General features: G+C 37.8%; 1 protein-coding gene across 2 annotated transcripts; it reads left to right on the forward strand.

Moving 5' to 3' along the window:
• Positions 1–346: 346 nt before the first annotated feature.
• On the forward strand, positions 347–24,583 carry kcnk12 (potassium channel, subfamily K, member 12). 2 transcript variants are annotated; one of them, XM_088609978.1, is made up of 3 exons: positions 347–2,271; positions 22,661–23,089; positions 23,182–24,583. In XM_088609978.1, the coding sequence occupies exons 1-3, from the start codon at positions 1,929–1,931 to the stop codon at positions 23,616–23,618; spliced, it is 1,209 nt and encodes a 402-aa protein (XP_088466104.1). In that variant the 5' UTR covers positions 347–1,928; the 3' UTR covers positions 23,619–24,583. The 2 variants fall into 2 exon arrangements, with proteins under 2 accessions (XP_088466104.1, XP_088466103.1); XM_088609977.1 differs by having other exon boundaries at positions 22,661–24,583.
• The last annotated feature ends 766 nt before the right edge of the window (positions 24,584–25,349 follow it).

The following is a 25,349-nucleotide window of genomic DNA, read 5'->3' on the forward strand; positions in this document are numbered from 1 at the left end:
ACTTTGGATATATAACTTTGAATGAGAAAACATGTATAATTATTAAGGTATGCGTTAATAATGGACATGTATATATTTAGACGTTATAGAAAGGATTAATCTAATGCGGGTTTTTTCAAGTGCAAAATATTCTCAGTCTTACTGTAGGCATTGGTGCTGTTACTCGCTTTCTTACAGCAGTGCTTGAAAATTCTGTGAGCTGACTGTGCGTAAATCAGTCTGTACGATATTCTGCATTGCTTTTCACTTGGCGCAGCTGGGAACGCGTGGTGGAAGAGCTCGCCGCTTTATTCGAAATTACTGCACTGCATTTTAAGTGAGGCTGGACTAGTGCTGACACGGGAAATTGCACAGAGCTGGGGCCGAGAAGAGAAAGCTTCGAAATTAACCTTTTTGCGAGGTTACATTTCTTACTCATATACCGGACGCTCTCCTTCACTTGTGCACTTCCAAAATCCATAGATTTGTTTTTTCCCATTAATTATCTAGGTTTTATTAGTTTTACAGAAAAATGAGTGTTAAATTAAAATATAGGCAAAAAAACTGAAAAGTCAAAAACGTCGCATAAGGCTGCATGGATGCACTGTCGCTGGTGTCTTGTCGCTAAAGGTGTGATATTACTAGACGGGGTAGATGTTTAATTTAAGTAAGTGTTCAGTTTGTTAAAATTTGGAAACGCCGTTGGAAGAACATATTGTCTGTAGGCGTTTTATGAAGCAAAACATAGAGTGATCATATTAAATTGTTCAAAATACAGTTGGGAGTTAAATACTGTCCTATTTGTTTATTCGTTGGTGAGAGTCAAGGTTTGGGATTTTTTCGATGTGTTCGAAGCATTAAGATAATTTGTGAACTTCAGCGATGGTTTAAATCCAGTTATCTAAGTAGTAAGGACTCGTGTCCCCACCACCTCCCTCTCCTGTTTCCATTTTCCAGGGGAGCTGAAATGCTGTCAGCACAAACCTTAGAGAAATCGTTATTCGCAAGGCCGGCTGAGCTAGATATTCAAGCCTTGATAGTGCAGTATTAAACTAGGAACTGTTTAAGAGTTGTAGACCTAGTAATAGCTGTAAAATTGACACGTTATGGATAGGCAAGTTAAGAAGTGAATAATTAGAGAAAGGCGCCTGGAGCAGCGAAATGAAACATGATTTTCTTTCTTTATACTCGACTGTGAATAATGATGGTGAGACAAGTTGAAACAAACCCGAGGAAAAGCGATGTGGTGCAGCAACCAAAGGGATGATACAGTACATCCTCTTCAAAGGCAGATGAACCTGAAAAGCACATTGGATATTATGGGGAATGGACACCGTTACAGAAATAGCAACCAAAAAAGAGCGCAGCTGCGTAATAGTGGTATGGATCCAAACCGTAACGTTCGGTACAACGTCTAAGACAGGTTTCATTACTGTCTTAATCAGTCTCGTTCATTATGAAGGGATTAATCTATGAAATAATAGTAGTATGTTGATAATTAAATATGCCAGGTAAGAGTGGAATTAGCGTTAATGAAGGATGACACTAGTTTATTTTTGTTCTGTGATTTAAAAGGCGGGGTGTGTGGCAAGTGTCACCGGGCATCGGTTTTCTTAACAGACTCAATTTGTTTGGTTAACACAAAAAGAAACACTGTTAGAACAGTGGCATACGCTAGGCAGTTTGGTGTACCAATGCCCGCTTGGACGTCAAATCCACAAGTGTGGCGAGTACATCTTTGAGCCGTGGGAATAATCAAATAAATGCATGCAGGGATGAAACTTGCTATGACCTATGTGCCTGACAGAAATAAATACGGTAAAACCGAATGGTCACAGAATACAAAGTGAGTTTGTAGTAGAGTCCCCCTTGAGCGTCAACTAAGCGAATGCCGCTTCCTCCAATGCGGAGCTGGTCGCTGTCCGTAGCGCTGGTGGTGCTGAATTTGGATGATGCCTAGCCAGCGAATGCAAGGCTGCCGCTCCCTGCTACACATCAATGAAGACAATGGTCGGTTTCTCCTACTAGCGCTCCTGATTTCCCTGTATTTGTTGTGTGGCGCCGCAGTTTTTTCTGCCATCGAAAGACCCTCTGAGCTGGAAGCCCAGAGCCTCTGGAACAGGACGTTTTTCAACTTCAGCGACACGTTCAACATCAGTCTACAGGATCTGAGCTCTTTTCTCCGGGATTATGAAGCAGCGATCGCCGCAGGGATCAGAGCGGATTCTTTAAGACCACGATGGGATTTCACCGGGGCATTCTACTTTGTTGGGACTGTGGTATCAACTATAGGTAAGAGATTCAGTTACGATGAATATTTTTCTTAAAACTGATGATACGTCGTCTGCCGATTTTACATATTTATCGCTTATTATAGAGGTCACCTTTGCTCTACCTTTCAAAACAATGAAACCCCGTAAATACTATATAAAATATATAAAAGGGTTACATCAATGTTCTGGATGGGAGTAATTTTTAACACACTTCCTGGCAAACTAAAACTAAACAACAAAGCTTATTGATTGAATATTAATTTAACAACAGTCTTAAGTTCCTATAGCGCTCTTTTCTTTAATGTGTGCATTCACAGCAATTTGTAATACTGATACTGGTGCAAAGTCGCTTAGATGTTGTGTTTTGACCCGAATTTTATTTTACTTCGAAGTACGTTAGTTCAGGATGGTACTTAATCAGTGTTGTTTTACATTTTACATTGCTCTACACAGTCTAAGTGTTGCCTATCGTGCCATTACCCTACAGACTAGATTCAAGTTTAAATATATATAGTTCTAAAACACTTCAATGCAGTCTTTAATATTGCTGTTGTATAGAATAGAGTGTTTCTTAAAAATACCATGGGCACACAGATAATCCAATCAATATTCCACAAGACAGAGAAACCCAAATGCATCTGCAATCATTGCTGAGAGCAGATGATCTTTTGTTTAAGGCAGTATTATTAGAGTTGCCTTAATGGTTTTTTTATTATGCTCTAAATTAGAGCAGGGCAACACTTAATGGTACATATAATGTTCTTTACTTAAAAGTTCTTAAAATATTCAAATCAATCATTTAATTCATTTAAAAGAAAAATGGTTTAAACTTTGCTGAATACTAGTGAAGACAGTTCTTGCATATCTGTTGTGTCAGTAGTTTCCTTGAGCCACTTCATATCATCTCTGTTCTTTAATGAAGCTAGTTTTCAACACATTTCACTGTACTATTTCAATATGAAAATTGTTTCCATTTATGTTATTAGAAATCGTATGTGTGCTGAGTAACTGAGGTACCTCGTGATAAAAAAACAATAAATTAAACCAAAAATGAAATTTTTATACAGGTGTATTAGTTTAGAGATTTGTTAGTAATCAATTTATTGTGTGAGCGTGAGTAAAATGCCCAATTCCAAATGACTTTAGACTTTATTACTTACAATCTTTCATTCCAGAATATCCTATTATTCTTTTAATAAACTCTTTATTTTCCAATATATTCAATGACATTGCTAATTCAAAACAGCAACAAAAACACCCTTCAGTTAAATTTATGCATTATAAGTTCAGCTTTATTGACAGTGTGTGAGGAAATCTTCTACCTGAGCTAATTATTAATGGCATTAATGACAGAGCTACCCGTTTGCATAACCAGACCAGGGAGAATTTACACTGATCGAGACCTGAAACCCAGTTTTCAAACAAAAATCTTTGAGAAAGCCAGTAACAGTTATGTAAGTTAAAAGAATAGTGATTAAAGTTTCTTAAATTATAAAGTTTGTTTAAATAGAATGTATTGTCTGTATCTGAATGGGAGTAAAGTATTTAATATTGCCCACATGTAGATATTTGTACACAAACACACTCTTAACTACAGATACTGTTAGTCACTGACGGGAGATCATTTGTGTTTATTACTTCATTTGTAAATATCGCACATATTCTTACTGTATATCCAATTGAACATTGTTGCACCATTGTACAAAAAAAACCAAAATCTCAGGATCTGAAAGAGAAGGGGAAATTGGATATTAACCTGAACTTTTCTATGTGGAAATGTAAAGAGTGTGCTGCAGAATCCTGTAAAGTATTCTGCTTCTCTAAGTTATTGTATACAGTACACATACTGCATTACGTGTAATTACTAGAGATAATCACAGCAAGACCTAATGGACAAATTTCATTGAACAACATTTCTGTGAAAAGTAGAGAAAATGTTTTGATGGGTTGAAAGCGAGATGCAGTGGCGCAGTGGTCAGCATTGCTACATCGCAGCACTGTGGCCCTGGGTTCAATTCCAGACCTAGGCTGCTGCCTGCATGGAGTTTTTGTTTGTTCTTGTGGGTTTCTTCCGTTTTCTCCTCCCACAGTCTAAAGTTACATCAAACCTGTAAGCAAATACCGATAGGTCAGTTGGCTTCTGGGAAAATTGGCCCTGGTGTCAGTGTCCATGTTTGTGTCCGTGCCCTGTGATGGGCAGGCGTCCCGTCCAGGGCGTATCCTGTCTTGTATCTGACGCTTGCTGGGATCAGCTCAAAACAGTTCGAGAATAGATAGACGGATGGAAAGTTGGATAAGAGCGGAATTATAACAACAATTCCACTATCTTTCATAAAATATATAGTTTCTTTTTCCTTAACCATCCTGGAATATATCTTTGTTACTAAACAATGGCTTTATCAGTGAAAGGAGTGTGCTCGTTTTATTTTGTTAGTTGTGTACAGAAATATGAACCCGGTAGCTACATTGATCTTTTCCAGCACTTTTTGTTCTCTTTATATGTTACGTGGAGGCAGCAGATGCTGGCATAATGGCTCCTCATGACTTTACTTGGAATTTGAAAAGATGCACTTGGAGTATCAGTCTAATTTAGGGGATTTTATAATTGAATCCAGATTGTGGTTTTGTTGCTGCATCTGGGTAGCTGGCTAACCAATACAAACACAAAATTCAAACTCATTAATGACAATTTTCTCCTCAGTCTCAGCTGGAGTGAGTTGTGCCAATCAGCTTGTGCAGTATCCTACTCCTGTCTTTAATTCTTGTGTTATGCAGTATATGAGTATCACCCACAGGGAATATTATGGTTTCTTGATCCAAGTAATAGATAATCTGGCATTCTGAAATTTGTTTCAGGCAAGTGGCAGAGGGATTAAGGTTTTAATGCTGTGTCCTACAGCTCCAGGAATATCACCTGCAATAGGTCACAAAAGAGCAATGTCTCTCTTGTGGGTAGCATTTTCTCTGTGCACCCCATACTGATCTGTGGCTACACTGCATTCTAAACACTGCGGCTCCTTTTCTTGTGTGTGTACATGATCAATACAAGAAACCTGAAAAACAGACAGGCTGGTGTATCAGTTAGCAAAGGCAAGGCTGACAGCATGCCTTCCACGCACCCAAAAGGCTGCTTTTAGATCCCTGACCTTCAGTGCTTTGTTTAAAAAACACTCAGTATGCATGAGAAGCTGGGAAGAAAAGGTGCAGTACTAAAGCATGCATGCCAAATTCTAATGTGTATTCATAGCTGTGTTGGGATTTTGGGATGTTCAGAATTGAGGTCTGTTGCTCTGACCAGTGGTAACTTCACAGATGTCCGTTTCCTTTAATCTCCTGCACTCTGCCCAGAATTGATACAATACCCCAGAAAGAAGAAAAAGTGAGGCTTATTGTCCTCCTATAACTGGCAAACTAAACCAATCTAAAAAATATCCTTGGCTTTCCTTATGTGCCTGTTTTCTAAAGTCAGATTTTCTTTATTCCGTTTTTTACTTGTCTTTTCAGTGTGTCTGTTGTTCACTGTGTTTTTGTTGTAGCACAGCATGGTCCACATTTGAGTTCTGTGAGAGCAGTAGTTGCTCTGCTTATTAAAAAGCCCTGCTTTAGGTTACCCACGCATTGTCGTGACACTCTGGAGTAATCTCACTGCTAAGTGAGATGTTTTTTCTCTACAATCCAGCTTGTGATGTGTTGCAAAAACCTTTGAGACAGAAAACCCTTTTTAAGACTTCCCCATCTTGCTATTTCTGTACTTCAGAATCACAGTTTTGATTGATGGGAATTTGAAAAATGTAATCTAAATCTATTAAAAAGTATTTACAGAACTGATGTGCACAATATAAGAAGGTAATCCTTTATATCGAGCTTCTAGTACCCACTTCTCAGTAACGTTTGCTAGGACTTACTATACTAAAGTCTGCAAAATGTGTAAACATTTTTTGTAAATCAGGCTGAAAGTTTTGAATATTCTGTAGTATGGGCTCAGCTACATAGGTTCAGTGTAGTATGAAGAATGTTTATTGAGTACAAGGCTGTAGAGAATCTAATGCTAGAATCGTTTTGCTGCCTGTGTTTCTGTGTTGTTGATACTTTAAGCTTGTCTTTCCTTGACATTCATTGATTAAATTAATTTTAACACTGTTGTGCAAATTTGAAAAAGAAAAAACAGTGACATACAGTAGATGTAGTAAAATCTGTACTGAACTGGTAAATATGACAGAGGCACTCTGAGCTGTTTTTATAGAAACAAACGTTTTCTTCAAATTCAGTGTATTAAGTATTTAGTGTAACCTATCTTCTTTTTATAATAATAAGAACACTAGATTCATAATGACGAGCATGCACACACTGAAAACCGATATCCCTATTGGTAATGTGAGCTCTCCAATATCAGGAGAATAGCAGTTTAATCCCAATTAAAACAAGTTTTACGAGTGAGTAACCTGCATTTAAGCAAATACTAGCTAGTAATTAACTTACTATGAGCAGAGTTGCATGGACATATGTATGAAGTTCATATTGTAATATTGTAAATAGATTTCCTGGTTTAATCAGCTGAATTTATACCAGAACCTGCTTCCAGTATAATCAGAAATGTGTTAAACACTCACTCAGGATGGATGTTTTCCTGCATATTTAAAGAGTGTATAACTGCAATTTGAGGGATCTTTACACAGGAAGCAAAGTATTTGTGCTTTACTATACATTAAATCCAGTGGCCATGCACAGCCTGAGCTATTCAGTCTCCCAAAGTGAGGAGGTTAGGCAGTGTGAATAAAACACTTCTCTGCTCATTAAGCCTCTCACACCTCCTCCAGTACCGGCCTCTTCAGACCCCACACTCTAGTGTGGCTGTGATAATCACAGCTGTGTGAAAACAGCTTTGTACATGCATTATGCAGTGTTCTCCACAGACAATCCCTGATTGTTCTCTTCCTGATGTTTTCTGAAAATAGGAATTTCTATATATTAGCTTTTCTGGGCTTCCATAAAGCGCATCAAATACACTTTAATACCTCTAGGTGAGGTTTTTCCATTTGTCTTTTACTTGCCTTGCATATTCTGAAAGGCCTTCTAAAAGCGGGGTCTGACACGTACCAATTGTTACATTATGCATGTTTTGAATACAAAAGAAAATATAAATGCAGGTCATGCAAATCGTTCAGTCAAGAAAACAGCAAATTACTTCAGTTATTATGGAGGTTCGTTTAAGTAAGTCTCAATTATAACAAAGACAAACTAATTTAAAGTCTGACAAAGGGAACCACGCCAGAGACAGGAGTAATTTATTTATTTATTTATATATTTTTCTTCACCAACAAGAAATGGGTGTAGCAACATATACTGTGCATACACAACACATTTTTGTTTGTGGTTGAAAGTGAGAAGTATTTGTGGTTTTTGAAGAGGATAGCTCTCCATATCCTCAACAAAGAAATCATTGATTGTCACAAAAACTTAATCCAAGAGCTTTTGTCATAGAGTGAAAAAAGAAAAACACTGTGTTTATTAGAGTGAAAGGCATTTTTCCTAAGAATTGAAAACCCTTATTCTCTCAGAACCTATATGGAAATTCTCTTCTCTCCTGGGGTTGCAATTAAACTGTCTGTCTCATGGCTTTTTAGGAGATTGGAGCTTAGCTGCCTTATTCAATTTGTTGTGGTGGGGGAATAATACAGGTCTGCAGAGTAGATGAAGAATTAAACACAACAAGAAAATGAAGGCAGCTGTTGTGAAACAATCTCAGCCATTAACCTCAACAGGCAGAAACTTACTAGGCATTCCTTCTTTCTCATTGTTCTCTTACCTCTGTAGCGTCTTTCTTCTTGTGTGACTCTTGATGGTCTTCTGCCTTTGTGACCTGGGGGCAATCTGGGAAAGACAGTCCTAAAAGTTCAGGGTCTTCAGATGACCATCGTCTGTGTCTCAAGAATATACAGTATACTTCATCGGATGTTTTGTTTTCTGTTTGATTACTTTGGAAACTTGTATGAAGAACATAGAGTATGACTAGATGGAGAGGCCCAATTCAACAGATTCGAGAAATATTCATTTTTTGCTTAGTGTTAGAACAGTTGCAAGCAAGCACGGGCATTACCAAAGCAAAGACAGTATATTATCTTCCCACAAATTCTCTTTGTCCATATTTTATAGGTAATATTTACTCTGGCAATTTTTCAAAGGCACTCAAGTTTTAGCAATGTGAAAATCATAGAGATAGCACTAAGCTTTGTTCTTTGAGAAAAAAACAACTTTATCATATATATATAATTGGCAACTTATTTGCCAATAGGCAAAATAGTCCTTTTCAGTGTGGTGCTTTAGAAGTACTGTAGGTCCTATTTTCAAAGAAGTTATTTTGGTAGATTCAGCACAATGGGTAATTTCCTTACTGACAGGCTTGATGATTCTTTAGATGCTGCAAAATCAAGAATTGAGTTATTAATTAAAAGAGCAAATTTTAAAGATCAGGAGGACATGCCAGCTTTAACAAATGGCAGACACTTTCATTCACATCAAAGGATGAAGACTTTTTTTTCCTGTAGAATTGTATCTGCATTCACTGGAACTGTGAATATTAGCTGAGCAGTCCATGAGTGCCCATGGGTCCTACCTTTAAAAGAACCAGGAATAAAGCAGGAAATGCCATGATTAAATGATTAAATCCTTTTTAAGATCACTTATAATGACAAATTTGTTCTGTGTAAATGTTATCCTGATACAGAATAGTGAAACATTTTCACCTATATACAAATATAGATTTATATACTAATATAATTTGTATACTGTATTTACTGTATATCCAACATAATTATATTCACAGTAACATATCCATGAAGGAACTTAAATGGAACATTTGTTCTAGAAAATAATGTGCAAAAGTTAATTGGTATGTAGTCATTTGTCTGACTTCCACCTGAACATACCGAATATAGCGCATGTTCCTTTCATTTCTCTAGTTACATTCCACATCAAAAGTTTGGAAGCAAAAACTATTTGGGTTTGGGCAGAGCAAGAGGAAAGTATTGTTAATTTTCTCCACAATATATTGAATTACTAGTATTTTTTCTAAAAGCCATTGAAGAAGAAGTTATTTAATATGTTGTATGAGTGCTCAAAGTGCAAAAATATCACTATCACTATCACTCTGCATATGCATTATTATATATGGAGTCCCTGTTTGTTATGGCACAGAAAAGTCAAAACAGTTTATTTGCTTTACAATAAAGCCATTTGTATTTATAATCACGAGATTAACGTGACTGATAAGTGCAGTATATTTACATTTTATGTGTAGATAATTCCATGCATACATTTGATCATATTAGAACAAAAGCATAGTTTGTTTTCAACCCATTAATTTCAATTGCTTTTAAATATTGGAACACATTCACATAAAGTCAATTTTGGACTGTCAAAGTCAGTACTGTATTTGGTTACAGGCCCCTTTGAGGCAACATCTGCATAAAGTCTGTAATCTTCTGAGCTCACCAAACTCTTTGTACAATTAATTGAGATGCTCTGCTACATCTAGTTTAAGTTCTTTCCTGTTTGGGGGCCTTCTGACTGGATTTTAATTTTGGGAGTCTAACTTTTTTCCCCTAATGAACTATTTGTTTGCATTGGCTGGATTTTAGGCTATGGGCATGTTGCATAGTGAAATGCCAACCAATTAGTATGGGTGTTTCCATTGATTTTCTTACTGCTTCATCCAGTAAGGGTCACAGGGAAGCCAGAGTCCATCCTGGCATCCAAGGCAGAGTACACCCTGGATGGAACTCCAGTCTATCGTGGGCCACACACAGACACAAATGCACACTCACTCATACCAGGTCCAGTTTTCCCAGAAGCCAGTTCACCTACCAGCACGTCTTTGGACTGTGAGAGTAAACTGGAGAGACCGGAGGAAACCCACACAAGCATGGGGAGAACATACAAACTCGCAGATAGCACCTCAAAGATTGAACCCAGGGCCCCAGTGCTGTGGGGCAGCAATGCTAACTACTGCACCACCAGATATTTTCTTCTATATAAACAAACAAAATGTTTGTGTAAATCTCTGAATTAATTCTGCTGCTGCCATCATTGGTTGCATTAACAATAAAGCTGAGTGAGTCAGTGGCCAACACAATGCAGTGCTTGTGTCTCATTTCCTCCTAAGATTCTCAAGCCATTGTCTATGTGCAGCCATGGATGAGTTGGCTTTATATGATTTGTCTATAAATCTTTTTTTTGTAAAAAAAGATTTTTTGTAATTGCTTTCATCTCTAAACAATTACGCTGATGCTACACTTTCACATACCTACAGACAGACCATAAATCTTGGGAGCAGAATATAGCTACATAACTTCAGATTTACACACCTAGAAGAGGGTTGGTTACTTCATCGAGGACAAATGATGTGTTCTGCCAAAACAGTAGCTCCCTAATTTGTTCTTCCCTTGCAAGATTAAATTAACACAAACATCCTACTTGACCATCAGGAATTTTTGAGCCATTTTCAACAGGTGTTCTCTGGGTCCAGAGTCAGCTGTGTTGGAGTGTTTAGAATGTAGGTTACAAAAGATAATTTGGTACAGTTTGTGTGCTTAGAGGGACAACAATGAGAAATTCAATGAAAATGAATCATCCCCTGGAACTTTCTAAGGAGTCCAGCCATCTGGTCTCCACTCAGAATGGTGCTGTTATCTAGTACCTATATCCTACTGCAGCAGTGCAAAACCTCAAAACCCCTTTATCTGTCTATTTCTTCCATACGGGTGTCTGGGGTGGACAAAGTCCCGTTCTAAGATAAGGCTCTCTAATTAATATAGACATTTTAAGACCTCCATCACAAAACAATATATTTCCGCTATTACAACATCAATTTCATTAGTCATGTGTACATTGAGGAATAGATCCAGTGAGAGAGCAATGGTTATTGCTTCTGTTTTTTCGCATGCAGTAGTTGATATAAAATCTCTGTCTTGCTGCGAAGGTTATTTCAAAGACTGGGAATGGGTGCCTGCACCAGCAATTTGTAATATAGATAGCTTTAATTTAATTGTCACTATTAGAATATTGCCAAGTGCTTTCATTTAAGCTGCTGGATCTAGCTCCATGTATTTTCCTTGCATACAAGATCATTATTAAAACTATCAGTGCTGTTCCAGAATCTTTAAAGGATTAGTTTCCATGGCACAACCACTTTTAATTAGCACTTTGGCAGATAACTTGGAGCCAAAATATTTTTTTACAGGCACAATTCTGCATTTCTAAGTGCAGCCCTTCGCTCTCCCATGCTATGGTGCCACCGTGAATTATATTCCTTGCACGGCAGGGCTATATGCAGCATAAGCACATTTCAGCTTCACTGCAATAATGTGCTTGAATAATCTGGAGTTATTGTTTAAGATGACAGAGCGCTTCTGGGAAACAATGCTAGTGTTTCCCTGTTAGATCAAATAGCTATGGAGTGACTGCATGTTAGACATTAAATTCTAAATTGTCTGCTGTAGTCCGGTTCAGGTCTAAAAATGTTTAGCTGTACAGGGAAGCCCTTTTATACTTAATGCTTTAATCCCCTGTGAGATTTTGCAGTTGGAACTTTTTTGTCCTCTATCACACACCGAGGGTTATGCTACCTCAGAAGAAAACAAAACTAGTTAGCTAGAATCCAGTTAGTTCCCTTTAACTTTCTATAAATGGGGTTACATTTTTTATGTTGATATCTTCCTGATTCTTACATAAAACTCTGTGAACAAGATATAAATGATGTAGACTTGAAGGAGGTCAGGTATTGTCATGGATTGTAACTTAGTGAAGAAGGGACCAGCTACTGAAAAGCAGAAAATTATGAGAAGAAAGCCACAAGCAATAAAGAAAGATGTTCGTATTGAGCATTAGGTAAAAATGCACACATTACATAAAAATACATGCATGTATGCAAGCATCCAGTAAGTATTCACATTCCAGTTGATTGTGATCTGTACACTTTTTATTATCTTACTGCTTACCTTGGTATTGATTCAATTTGCTAAGCCACGGTAGGACTTCAGAAAGGTATACTGTATGCCTACAGGGCTGAGACTCTTCTTCCATCCATCTATCCTGAGATAGCTAATTGTTCCTGGTGAGGGTCACAGTGACCTGAAGCCAATTCTGGAAGCGCAGAACAGAAGGCAGATCTACACGGAATGCCAGTCCATCACAGGTGTATACACTCCCACAGGGACTGTTTCAAATGCATATGAGTGTAGCACAGGGAGAACATGTAGATTCTACATTGTTGGCACCCTGGTCTGGAATTGAATCCAGAACTGGCAGCAGTAACCAAAACATGTCCACACCACCCTCTTGTTCAATTAAAACAAATCTCAGTGATATTCACATTTAGGAAAACTGAAGCAACCTTTAGAAGACTTGATATAAAATGTACTCTTGTTAAAACTGTCTTCCACCATTATATTCAATTGTTCTGAAAATATTCTATTACTTTGTGTCAGATTTAATTTCCATTTCTAAATCACATTTCACATTGAGGATCAGATACCCTTTTCACCTTCCCTATTTTTAAGTTAATAAACAGTTGCTGGCTTGACGATGGCTCCATGTTGTTTTCCCACTTCTGCCCCACATCTATTCTAGTTAAACCACAAAGAAAATGCTTTGTTTGATTGGTTTCTAAATGCCTGTCTAGAGGCGTGGGATATGCAATTAAACATATTTTGCTTGAAGGAAATTATAAATACTCAAATCATGAAATCTTCCACTGTGTGTGGTTCTGCTGCTTCAGATGAGTGTGTACATTTCAAAGCCTGTGTGTCCTGACATTAAACAGAGCCAGGCGCCAAACCCTCCCTCCTGTAGAACAAATTGCTGCCCTCTGGACAGGCTTAGTCTGCAGGCAGCACATTCAAAAAAATGAATGCTGTTTTCAACATCTTTCTCTTAATTCACATCACATCACTTCCAATAATCGCATATCCATTTCAGGATCATAGTGGCCCAGAGCCAATCCTGACAAGCACCGGTCACAGGGACACCAGTCCATTGCAGGGCAGGCGCACAGACACACACACTCTCACACCGGGGCCAATTCTACAGACGCCAACTAACCTACCAGCATGTGCGTGGATTGTGGGAGGAAACCCCCACATGGATATGGGGAGAACATACAAACTCCATGCAGATAGTGCTCGAGTTCTAGAATTGAATCCAGGGACCCAGAGCTGTGAGGGAGCAATGCTAACCACTGTACAACTGTGCTGTCCTTTTTCTCTTAATTAGATCATATTAACATTGTTATATAAATGTCCCTGGGAACATTTCTTTGAGCTATCCTACAGTACCATGAATGAAGCAGATCAACAAGAATGCTAAGAATTCAAAGTATCATAAAAACTGGTGTATTATGGTTTTGGTTATGGTGAACTTTCTTTAGTGTAGTAATGTAATGTCTTTACTTTCTGTACTCATAAAGCCTTATGTTATTAAGTGTACAAGATTGTGAAACTTGTGAAACAGAGGATTAATAATAGAAAATGTTAAAGAAAGCCTGAGCAAGCTACATTAATATTTCATTTATATTTTTGCAATAGAAAACATTAATAGCATTGCTAGTGTATGTTACACATCTCCATCAGGATTTGAGACTTTTAGTGTAATTGATTCTGAGATTGTACATACTGTATCCTAGGGTTGCATGGAATATTGCACTCATATTTTCCCAATCGCACATAAGCAAGTGAGGAATGTTATTCATATAGCTGAAAATCTAATACCAATTCATAAAAGACAAAACTTAACCCTAAAATTCTATCAAATAACTCACTTCCACTAACTGTAAAGATAGCTAATGTGGATTTTGATATACAGTAGAAGGTCTTGTTTAACTTATTTGAAATCTTCGAATAAATAAAAGGTCACTTGATCACAATTCAATGTCATGCCATATTATTTGAAGCAGTAGGTAGTCAACTAGTTACCACACAAAAAGACAGCTAAAATCAGACAAACACTTGGCAAATGATAAGGCTGATAATTGCCAAGTTCTGCACAGGAGGTGGGAACATATACTGCACATATTGCATGGATGATCCTGAGCTGCAGGAAACTTTGTATGAAATACAGTAGATCTCGGTGTTTATGCAGATTGCTCTGTATTGGCACCAAGACGATGTGTGTAAGCAATAAGAAAACAAACATTCCTTGGATATAGTGTATAAATCAAGTGACGTTAAGCTCATGCTGTACAATAACTGATGCGTACATGGGTTTCCCAGCTAGGTGAGAAATGCCCAAACTCTAGGTTTTTTTAACAAATGGCAGAATTAAATTTCATATCCACTTAGCTACTAAACAACCAAAAGAGCAAAATGCTCTTCATGTGGTTTGCACCATTTTCTATGCTCTGATTAAGTCTCTAGTCAATGGTGTGGAGATTTCATAAGTAGTTTAATATTCTTTTGTCTGTAAGGCATAAAACAGCAGACAAATGGTTAGTTAGGGATTCTTTTATTGCTTTTTAGTTTTTAGTTAAGGCTGGATTCTTGGCTCTCTTCTGTGAGCATTCTCATAATAAAGTCCATTTACTGTGACTTTGACCCCAGCATCTGAATGCAGTGTTCTGCGCAGTGGTATATGATAGAGAAGAGCTCTCACTAGGATAGGCACCCGAAGTGATGGATTTATACAGACTACAAAAACTACTGCCAAAATCAGCGTGGTGGCTTTATCAAATGGCACTACACAGGCAGTCAAGCTGATGTCTGGATGTCAGTTTATCTGTGGGAGCTGTAGCAGAGGTGTGGATGAAAAGCATGGATCAACACAACAACACAACATTGCTCTTTAATTTTTCTGAATCTCCCTGTTGCGTTTATGTGGTTCGTAGCAATATTAAAAACAGAAAAAGGTCTTCTATGCCCAATAAGCTGGTAATTCTGAGTACAGAGAAAACTCCTACCATAGCACAATGGCCTTCCCATTATTATCCTTCATGGCACTATTTAATAAGGTTTATTTCTCTAGATACAGACTCATACAGGGTACTATAAATCATGTTTGAAAGGTACTAATTGCTGTTAGGTTTGATTTCTTTTGTGCAGTAAGGTAGCGGTAGCAGTAGCAGGGTTCTTGTTCAATTAATTGCTTTTCTCACATAATGAAAGTGCATGAGATACACACGATCTGAGGGGGGTGCTACTCAGACTTTTCTAAAAGGCTTTGTGGTGTTTCTTCTGGGCAAACAATTCTGCCTTTGCTTTGGAGGCAGAAGGAAGCCCCTCTGAAACCTACTGTGGCCAGAGCACCCACAGTGAGCATCTCTGTGGCCCCAACCCTCAGAGGGTATGGGCTGTAATGGAGATTCTTCACACTGCGAAGAACAAGGTGTCAGTAATCTGTGATTTGGAAATGAAAGCTTTCAAACTGGAGAACAGTCATGGCCAGGTCTATATTATCTACTATTCAATGTGTCAATATTACATAACAGTTTGCTTCTATGTTGAGGAAACCATGTCTGGCTATAGACATTTTGTAACAGGACAAAGAGAGTTCAGGGGTTTATGGTGATGTCTCATCTCTGGGCTCTGAAGAGATGACATATAGTATCCCTAACATCAGAACAGTTCTTTTGGCATGGAGGGTTTGTCATTCAGTTGTTCTCTTGAATGTTACGTGTGCCACACAATACATAATCCAAATATGGCCACTGAGCAGGGATAATTTAATTAATACTTTTCACAGGTTTTGATATTTCAACTACAACTCACATTTTGTTACTTAATTGACTGCTTCTGTTCTGTCAAACAAATGTGAAATTTCCAAAGGTGGATACTGTATTTTATGTGCCTTTTAAACAACACTCTGTAAAGGTACATGCACATTTCTGTTCACTAAGGCTAATTTAAGATGTACACTAAAGATTTGTCATTTGTTTGCAACTTGGAAGTCAAGTCTGAAATCTTTTAAAGGCAAGTATGAAGTCTTTCAAAAATGTATTGCATATTTTCCAAACATAGTGCACATAGGCCCACAACCATGATACAGTATAGAGCAATAAGATCCCACAGTCCACTTTTGCTTATTGACCAGTTATTCTGTGTAGTTATTAGTGTTTGCTGCTCTTTGATGTTTCATTGGGAAATGGTGTAGTTTAAGATAGGAGTGGCTGACAGTAATCCTTGATTTAAATGATTAGTAAGTGGTGTAAATGCTAAAGGCTGTTTTAGCAGAACAGTGGAACAAAGAGTAAAGAGAGTTGCCCTTCACTCTAGCTGAATCCTTGATAACTCTCTGTTCAACTGTGGCTAAGATACAATCTCACAGCTGTGTTGTGTAGAACCCGCCTTATCTTCTTGTGAATTATTCAGGGCCTTCCATATCAAATCAATTGAAATTAAAAAAATATAGAAATCAGAATAGAAGTAGAGGGAAGTGCTGTGTATTTCGTGAGAATAAATCAATGATTGAGCAGAAGCATTGATTCTTTATACTGCTGACAGACATCTTCATGAGTGAATTAAGTGCTGTCAGAAAACTGATAGGATTGAACTCCACATATGATATATGGTTGAAATTTACTGACCAAAGCAACAGAAAAACAGAATGAATTAAAGACAAAAACACAGCTGCTAGTGTTTCAGATTGCATTACATGACTGGTAGTTGTGCATGGATCTGCAAGAATATTTACTAGACATAAGAACAATTTGATGACAAAGTATTTTCAATATTTGTGTTTTTTTTTGTAAATGGACTAAATGAAAACAGGTACAGTAAATGATAATGTCACAAACATGATGTTAATTTTGAGAATGAAGAATTACATAGATATGTTGGGGATCTGATTTCATAATCGTGTATTGGTATTTTATGTTTTTTCCTATCAAATATTTCTGTAATTTCAAGTTCAGAAGGCAATATGATATGAATCGTTTACTTTTTTTAATGTTTAGTTTGACCACTTGGAGGTTAAAATATCTCATTTGACAGCTACCTAAGTTGTACTTGCTAACATGGGCTATTGGGGTAAAAGTGAGTCCCTGACAGGCATGTAGTGTGAGGGAGAGAAATGACAGGCACTCCAGTCCAAGCCTCAGTTAAAAGATAAAAGTGAATGTCATTGGCAAGATTTAACTGATAGTGTTTCAGCTTCAAATAGTGACAATTACTGAAATCTCCTGGGAGACATTAAGAATGGAACAAATGAGTATTTGAAAATGATAGCTTTTGTTGTACTTTAATGCCTCTCAGTCTACATTCCTGTAGTTTTTAATTGTTTAATTTACTAATCAATAACAGCTGTTCCTTTTTAAAACTACCTTCATTCAAATCAAAACTGTCTGTCCATGTTTTTTCTTCCTGGTGATAAAACGGAACAATCCAGATGAAATGTTCCTTGGCAGTCATGCACACCATGAGGCAAAGAAGCAGAGACTCCAGGGTGCAGAGACCACAGTTACTTCTCCTCCCAGCATGTTTATAGTCACTGGTCCAGCAGATGGTTTAGCCAACCTCGGGACCCGTAATTTGCTACAGACCTCCGTGTGGCCAAATCAATTCTTATGAAGCCATTTGGTGACCATTAATTTTCTCTTAATCAGAGAAAACTGCTCTGGCTTGTTTTCATCAAATTATCACAAATTGGCTCAATTTCTGTTTCTCTTGGCAATAAAAAAACAAACACTAAATGTTTTATAATTAGGATTTATTATTATCATTTCACATCAAGTATGTTGCTTTTTAAAACTGTTGCCTTCTTTTTAAATGGATAGAACAAAGAGTCTAAGATATTCACAGCAGTTTCTGTCAGGGTTGAGGAGAGCCCTGGATGACTTCAGCTACAGGTCAGAATGAGCCATCTGCTGCAGACAGACAGGTACAGCCAAACCTTACCTCTCACTGTGAGCATTAAGACATTTCCTTTTTTTGTCCTTCTGCACTTGTACAGTAAGTCATATGTGATATTTAAAAAATAATCTTATGGAAAGTTCAAGTTATAAAATGTGAATAGTTGGACGCAGTGATACACTTTGTTCAAAACCACCTGCAGCTGGTCTGTTTAAAAGCATCCTGACAGAAGAGATACATTTAAAAAAGGTACATTAAAAGTGGTACATTTTTGTATCGACTAGGCTGAAAGCTACCAATCCTGTGATGTCACTGAAAGTGAAATTGTCTTTGGTGGCCTGTTAACTCTAAAGTTACCGTAAGTCAACTTTGGTCAAACAAAGCATACATCACTTTTTGAGATTTTGTGTATATTTTTAGTCCACCACTTTCTGATTGGACCTGAACTACCAATTAACTTCATTCTTCTATTCAAACATAAATATACATATTTAGAAGAAGAAACTAACATGGATGTAGTTATAATTTATTTTGTACATACAGTTATATATTCACATCTGTTTCCTGAAACCGAAAAGGATGAAGGTGATATTTCTACTCCACACTTTAATGAGATTGATGTTAAAGAAAGTGATTCTGTATAAAAGCACACTCTTTTTTTAATACAGATGCAAATCACTGGTGCATGAAGCAAATTCGCTGTTACTGACCTTCTTTTTATGTATAACTATTTCATATAGAAGTTAAACAATAATAATTAAACAAATTTGTGAAGGATGCATTCAGTCCCACATCTTTTAAACTAAAAAAACATCTGATTTAGTTTTAATCTTTAATTTTACAAACTACTTATCCCTCTGTCTAACTCATCTTTTTATAATGTAGGAAAACCAAATCAGTTTAAACATAGAAACAATGAAAATAAAACAATGAAAAAAGCAAAATAATTAGAGAGCAGGTTGAATTAACAGTATTGATGTGTTAAACAAGTAGATCAAAGAAAAATTAATAGTTAAATCTATATTTTGGTGCTTCCCTCTACTAATGTTCTAAATGGCTTTTTGTGTTTGTTCTTTTACCAGCTTGAAGTGGTATATTATGTTAATTCCAAAAAATTGTAAAAAGGATACATATAAAGAAAAATATATGAATTCTTAAGCCTTGTGTCTACTTACTCTGAATTTTCATTTTTGTACTTTTGTCTACGTTTATGCCTAGTATGGAAAACATGGTTTTGGGGAGACTGACTAAGGCACTGACTAAGTGTTTGGATTTCTAATATCCCTGCTAAAAGCCACGCAATTATTATAATGTAGTTGACATGTACAGTATTCCACTTTAAGGCTTTTAGGTACACAGTCTACAATACCCTGTTAGTGATTAACAGCACAAGCAATGCAAAACAACATACACAATTAGAATTTAAAAGTAGCAATTAATCATAATGTGCAATACACAGGCATATTTTTTCCTTCTTCAGTCATAGCATAGTCTTATGGCCACCTGATGACAAGTATTCAATACCATTACTTACAGTACTATTGAGTTTTCCTGTTTTATATTCATCTCCAGTGTCAGTATTGCAAAATGGTTTGTTCTGGGGTGCAGTTTTAATAGTGTAGAAATATGAGAGTTATATTTGAGTAACACCCCTATAAAGAGACAGCAGCACAACAAGCTGTGGTTCTCAGCCCTCATCCTGAGGGACTGCTGTGTCTGCTGGCTTTCCATTCCAACTGATCCCTTAATCACCCATGCAAATTGATGCATGTAATTGATCTGCTTGCTTGTTTAAACTTTTTTCTGCACCCATTTCATAGTGTGAAAAAAATACCTCGATGTACATTGTTTGCGGGAAGGGTCGGAATGACATTTACTCATCACTCTCAAATGCTGGTCTCCAGTGTCCTCGCTGACGTACCTGTGCTTGATCCCACAGGAGAATCAGAGTCAGTTAGATCTGCTGCTTCAGACATGGCCATCACTTCATAGTGATGTTAGTTAATCAGGAAGTCTGTGTCACAGATAGCGGTGAGGCTTCTTATTCTGATCTGCCTCCTGGACATGAAGACATGATGTAACATATTGGTGTAGAGTTATTTTCTTTCATGAGACTGTTTGCATCTTATTGCACACCTGCTGACTGAAGCAAGAAAGGCTTGAAGCACCTGTGTGGTACACCTTCACATCTTCTGTTATATGACTTCTCTTCCCATGGCGGCCATTAATCCACTAATCAACTGTGAATATTTGCTCACAGGCACACTTGGAGGAACACAAACTAAAACGGCCTAGTAGTTTTTAAAATGATCTGTGGATCGAGTAGTAAGAGATGAATGTGGCAGTATAACAATATCATGATTATTGATGATATCAAGTTTAAGATACAAAACTCAACCACTACTGAAACAATTCGATCTAACTCAGAAACCGCCCAGCGATCTATAGTATGATTAATCACTCTCTTAATATGTTCTTCTTTCCATGAAGTACTGCACCTGCAAAATCATCAACAGGATTGTTGAAGTGATGGACACTGTGCACCAATCACTTACTTTTTCAGTTGTACTGATAATTCTACGGTTATTACGGATGTTGAAAGTGCATTTCACACCATGCCATAAGAAGAATGATGAGGAACTGGATGATTTATTGTACTTCACAACCACCCAAACGTATCTGCCTTGACTGTGAAATGAAATTACTTTTTATCAGGAAATCAACTGTGTTCAATTAGGCATAAGCCTACCTCATGGTAATGGCAATAATAAGTCCTACCAGTGGAACAGTGCTATTACCATTGTAATTAACTTTTTTTTTATCATTACACATTGGCCTGTGAGATCCGTGTTAGCTGGAGGGACTAAAAAACAAGTTCACAGCTTTCTCTTCATTTAGGTAATCTTAGTCTTGATTTATCAAATAGCAGTTGTTACATTCTGAAGGTAAAACTGGGAGAACATATTTTGAATTAAAATTACAGTACGGAAAGTAAAGTGAATTAATAATGATTTAATTTGCATTATACAAGATGCCAAGCTGTGTACAGAAAGGTTTTCCTGTCCACCTGACACATAGAAAACCTAACACACTGTCCTGGCAGTGCTGTCTGTTACTTCACTAAATCAGCTCAACATTTATACCCAGCTTGCCTTTTTACCTGCAAACATCTGCCGATGAGTGGTTAGTAGCCGGCTAATCGGCTAGTGGAAATTGAACTTGACAACAACACTGGTAGGTGCTTTTATTTTCAGAGGTCTGTCTCCATTGCTTCTCACTGTTTATCCCACTGAATGGGTCAATATAGGGGATCATAGGAGCAGTGTATGACACTGGGCAAATGAAATCAATTCTGCTAAATAGTACTCATCGAGTCAAACTCCCTGCACAAAACAGGGTGATAAGGTAGGCTTTTGGTTTCTCAATTTGATCCAGTTTTGCAGCTTCTTTATTTTTCTGTTGTCAGCTAGAAGAACATGAAAATATAGGGAGATGAACTTAACAGCAGATAAGCAAAAATCTAACATATACTACCTTTAGACTTTTCTTCTTCTGATTAAGCCTTTACTAAAATGATGTTCTGTGGAATGCAATGCCTAATTCTAAAGAAGCTGAACTTTTCTTTGGATGTAATGGGGGGTTATACGGTTTGAGCTGTGGTTTCTTGCCGATATATCATGTTGACCGGGTTCAGGCTGACAAAAAAAGCCTGTTTCCTTCCATAAATATTCCAGCAGGACTCTACAGCAATAACTACTGCCGCAGATCTGAAGAGATAAATTTATTACCATTCAGCAGCTAGGGCTTGTGGGAGAGAAATGAAGATGAAAAGCTCACACCCTGACATTAGTTCGCAAAGGCCAAGCTTATTACGAGAAGCAGGAGAGAAGCAATCAAATCAATGTTTAGTGTCTGGGATTCTGTGTACTTTGGCATCTTGCAGGGATTTATTTACTATCTTGTGGTCTAACCCCATAAATCCGTGTTTCACAAATGGGGAGATAGAAGCCCAGCTGTGGTGAATGTTTTCCCAAATATTATTTCTAGATCTGGAACAAAATTCCAAATATTTTGAAAGATCACTAGACAATATTTACTTTCATTTTGCTTATTGTGTGATGTTAACCTGTTCAGTTCAAGACAGGCGAATTTCCTTTGATGATGAAAAAGTTCCTGTTAGGAAAAGATAATGGGAAGTCCTGTCCTGGTCTGTAATTTCTTAATTTGCATCTGTAATTCTTAGTCCCAAGATAAATGACTAATTTCTCTCAAATCTGTCACTAAAATCTAACATACAGTACTTATCATTCAATATCTTTTAAAAGTTCTTATTTTTGTGCTTAAAGGGAAAGCAAATGCTTTCTAATTACACTAATGTTTATCTTCCTCTTTGCAGTTCTGTAGGGTTCATAGTTGTTTGGTTTATGGAAAACCATTGCCTCTGTTAGCAAACTCTTAAGTTATTATTTTTCACCTCCTAAGATTTTAAGTTAAGCAAACATAAATTTCCCCAAAATAAAACCAACATGTGTATCTTAATCATGATAATTTTGTACCTTCTCTTCCCAAACTTAGGATTTGGGATGACCACACCAGCAACAGTGGCCGGCAAGGTATTCCTGATCTTCTATGGACTGCTGGGCTGTGCTGGAACCATCCTTTTCTTTAACCTCTTCCTGGAGAGGATTATCACCCTGCTGGCTGTCATCATGAAAGCCTTCCACGAGCGCCAGCTGAGGAGGAGCGGCCTCCTGCCACCCACCATTCGCCGAGGCTCCGCCTTCTCGGATTCGGGAAGCCTGGCGGGCTGGAAGCCTTCTGTTTACTACGTCATGATGATCCTGGGTTTGTCAGCCATCATACTGTCTTGCTGCGCCTCTGCAATGTATACTCCAGTGGAGGGCTGGAACTACATTGACTCGCTCTACTATTGCTTTGTCACCTTCAGCACCATCGGCTTTGGGGATCTAGTGAGCAGCCAGAACGCTGCGTACGAGAACCAGGGTTTGTACCGCTTCGGGAATTTCGTCTTCATACTTATGGGGGTGTGTTGCATCTACTCCCTTTTCAACGTCATCTCCATCGTCATCAAGCAGGTGCTGAACTGGATGCTAAAGAAAATGGACTGCCTGTGCTGCCGCCGCTGTCACAAGACCAACGCCTTCCTGGGCCGCCGCAACGCCATCACGCCGGGCTCGCGGCTGCGCCGGGGACACCTCCCCTCGGAAACGGAGGGGACGTGCGACAGCGACACCGAGGGCCGCCGGCTGTCTGGGGAGATGATCTCCATGAGGGACCTCACAGCCTCCAACAAGGTCTCCCTGGCGATCATGCAGAAGCAGCTCTCGGAGACGGCCAATGGCTTCCCGCGGACCGTATGCGGCAGCTCGCGGCACAATGGCTTCTCCGGCGGGGTGGGCGCCCTGGCCATCATGAACAACCGGCTGGCGGAGACCAGCGACACCCGGTAGAGCCTACAGCCAGGGCAGCCCCTGCTCTCACTGCTTGCTGCTTAGGCCGTGTCCTCCGTTAATGTTATTATTTACTATTTCTGTTTTCAGGACATGAGCCAGGTTTGCTGTTGTTGTGATTTTTTTTTATATGTTCTATCAAAGCCACTCAAGCACATATGAGTTTTTGTTTTCCTAAATTTATGCACATTTTACAAGAAGTGCGAGATACCCATATCACGAGGACACACCACAACTCTCATCAGCTGGAAATAAACCTAGTCTTCAGATGGATATCTATACTGTTAGAGAGCACAGTATTCCAATGCTTTCAGTCATTTTAATGCTGTACTGGAACACACTGCCATAAAATGAATATCATAATAAAATCACTTGCCAATATTGCTGCTTTAAGCTGAATTCTAAAAAGTTCATAGGAGGCTTATGTGATATGAAGCTGAAATTGAAATTATTTTTCAGAGAGAGAGATTACAGTAATGTTATTGGATCATGTTTAATGGTCCCCACTTAAGATTTGACATTTAAAGGTACTTACTCAAACGTAGTGTAATGACAATGTAAATTCATATGCAACAGGTATAATAGCATTTGTATTAAAGATGTATGTAATTAGAGACAGCATGGAGTACAGAATGTGTATGAGACTTACAATAAATAATAAATGTTAATTGCATTGTAGTTACACATTAAGTAGTCAATTACAATTAGGCACATTTTTAACATCTTTAACTGACTGCCAGTATCTATCACTGATATAATTTTTCATAATTTTATGATCCCTGAAAAGTAACTGCTGTCAGTCATTAGGATATTCACTACTGGCTGCACTGCAGATTTTTGTTTTTAATTTCAATATTTCACATAATTATTTGTGCAGCTGTGTGATAAGACAATGTACACCCATTGTCTTTTAACATAGCTATACACAAAGTGTAGAAAAATCCATTAAGCGCCCAATTGCTCCAAGTCCTGTGTTGTGATGAGTCAGAGCCTATTAATAAAGATCCAGTACCTGTATGCCCTATTACACAAGTAAAAAGATATTTGTGTATTTGACACGGTACAACAATACTTTTTTTTCACAGCCTTGTCACTTTCAGTCTCTGGGTTCAGTCTGACTTTAAATCCAAAAGAGAAAGGAGAGAACTCCACTGCTAAGTAGGGTGAGGATGTGGTCCACCAATAATTGATAGAAAACTAAGACTGCAAGGATTTTGAAATTACCATTAAACTGAAACAAATGAAAAATAAGTGCATCTGTTCTAAATTAATTGTTCCAAGTTGAATCTTTTTGCTTAATGCCAATCAGGTGTTCAGTATTGCGTCCACCGATTAGAGTAAGTGGCCTCATGATCAGTGAAAGAATTGACACATTAGGGTAATTCGTTATTAAGACAAGGCAAACACAGATTATAAGATATGGAAAACTAAAAAAAATGTACTCTTGGTCTCTGTAATAATGAATGATGGCAGATTAGGGACAACAGGAAAGTAATTTTGTTCTATTAGAACAGTAGAATTTCAGGCACTCATTACTGCAAAGAATATATTTGCTTGGTAACTGGTGCTTTGATTTTAAAAGCATTACTTTTTCCCCCCCGAGTACTTTTTTAATATGGAATCTTTATCCTCGAATCAGACACCGCTGTCATGAAATATACAGAATTCAAAATGTTTTTCAACACTTCAGTGTTCTCCCATGGATTTTTTCGCCTTTAGTTTATTGCATGCATATGTGTACTTCACAGCAGAGATTCGGGAAATCTGGACTGTATTCATACATTATTTAAACA

The sequence above is a fragment of the Lepisosteus platostomus genome, chromosome 17 (assembly GCF_059453375.1).
Source record: "Lepisosteus platostomus isolate fLepPlt1 chromosome 17, fLepPlt1.hap1, whole genome shotgun sequence".
Lineage (NCBI taxonomy): Eukaryota > Metazoa > Chordata > Actinopteri > Semionotiformes > Lepisosteidae > Lepisosteus > Lepisosteus platostomus.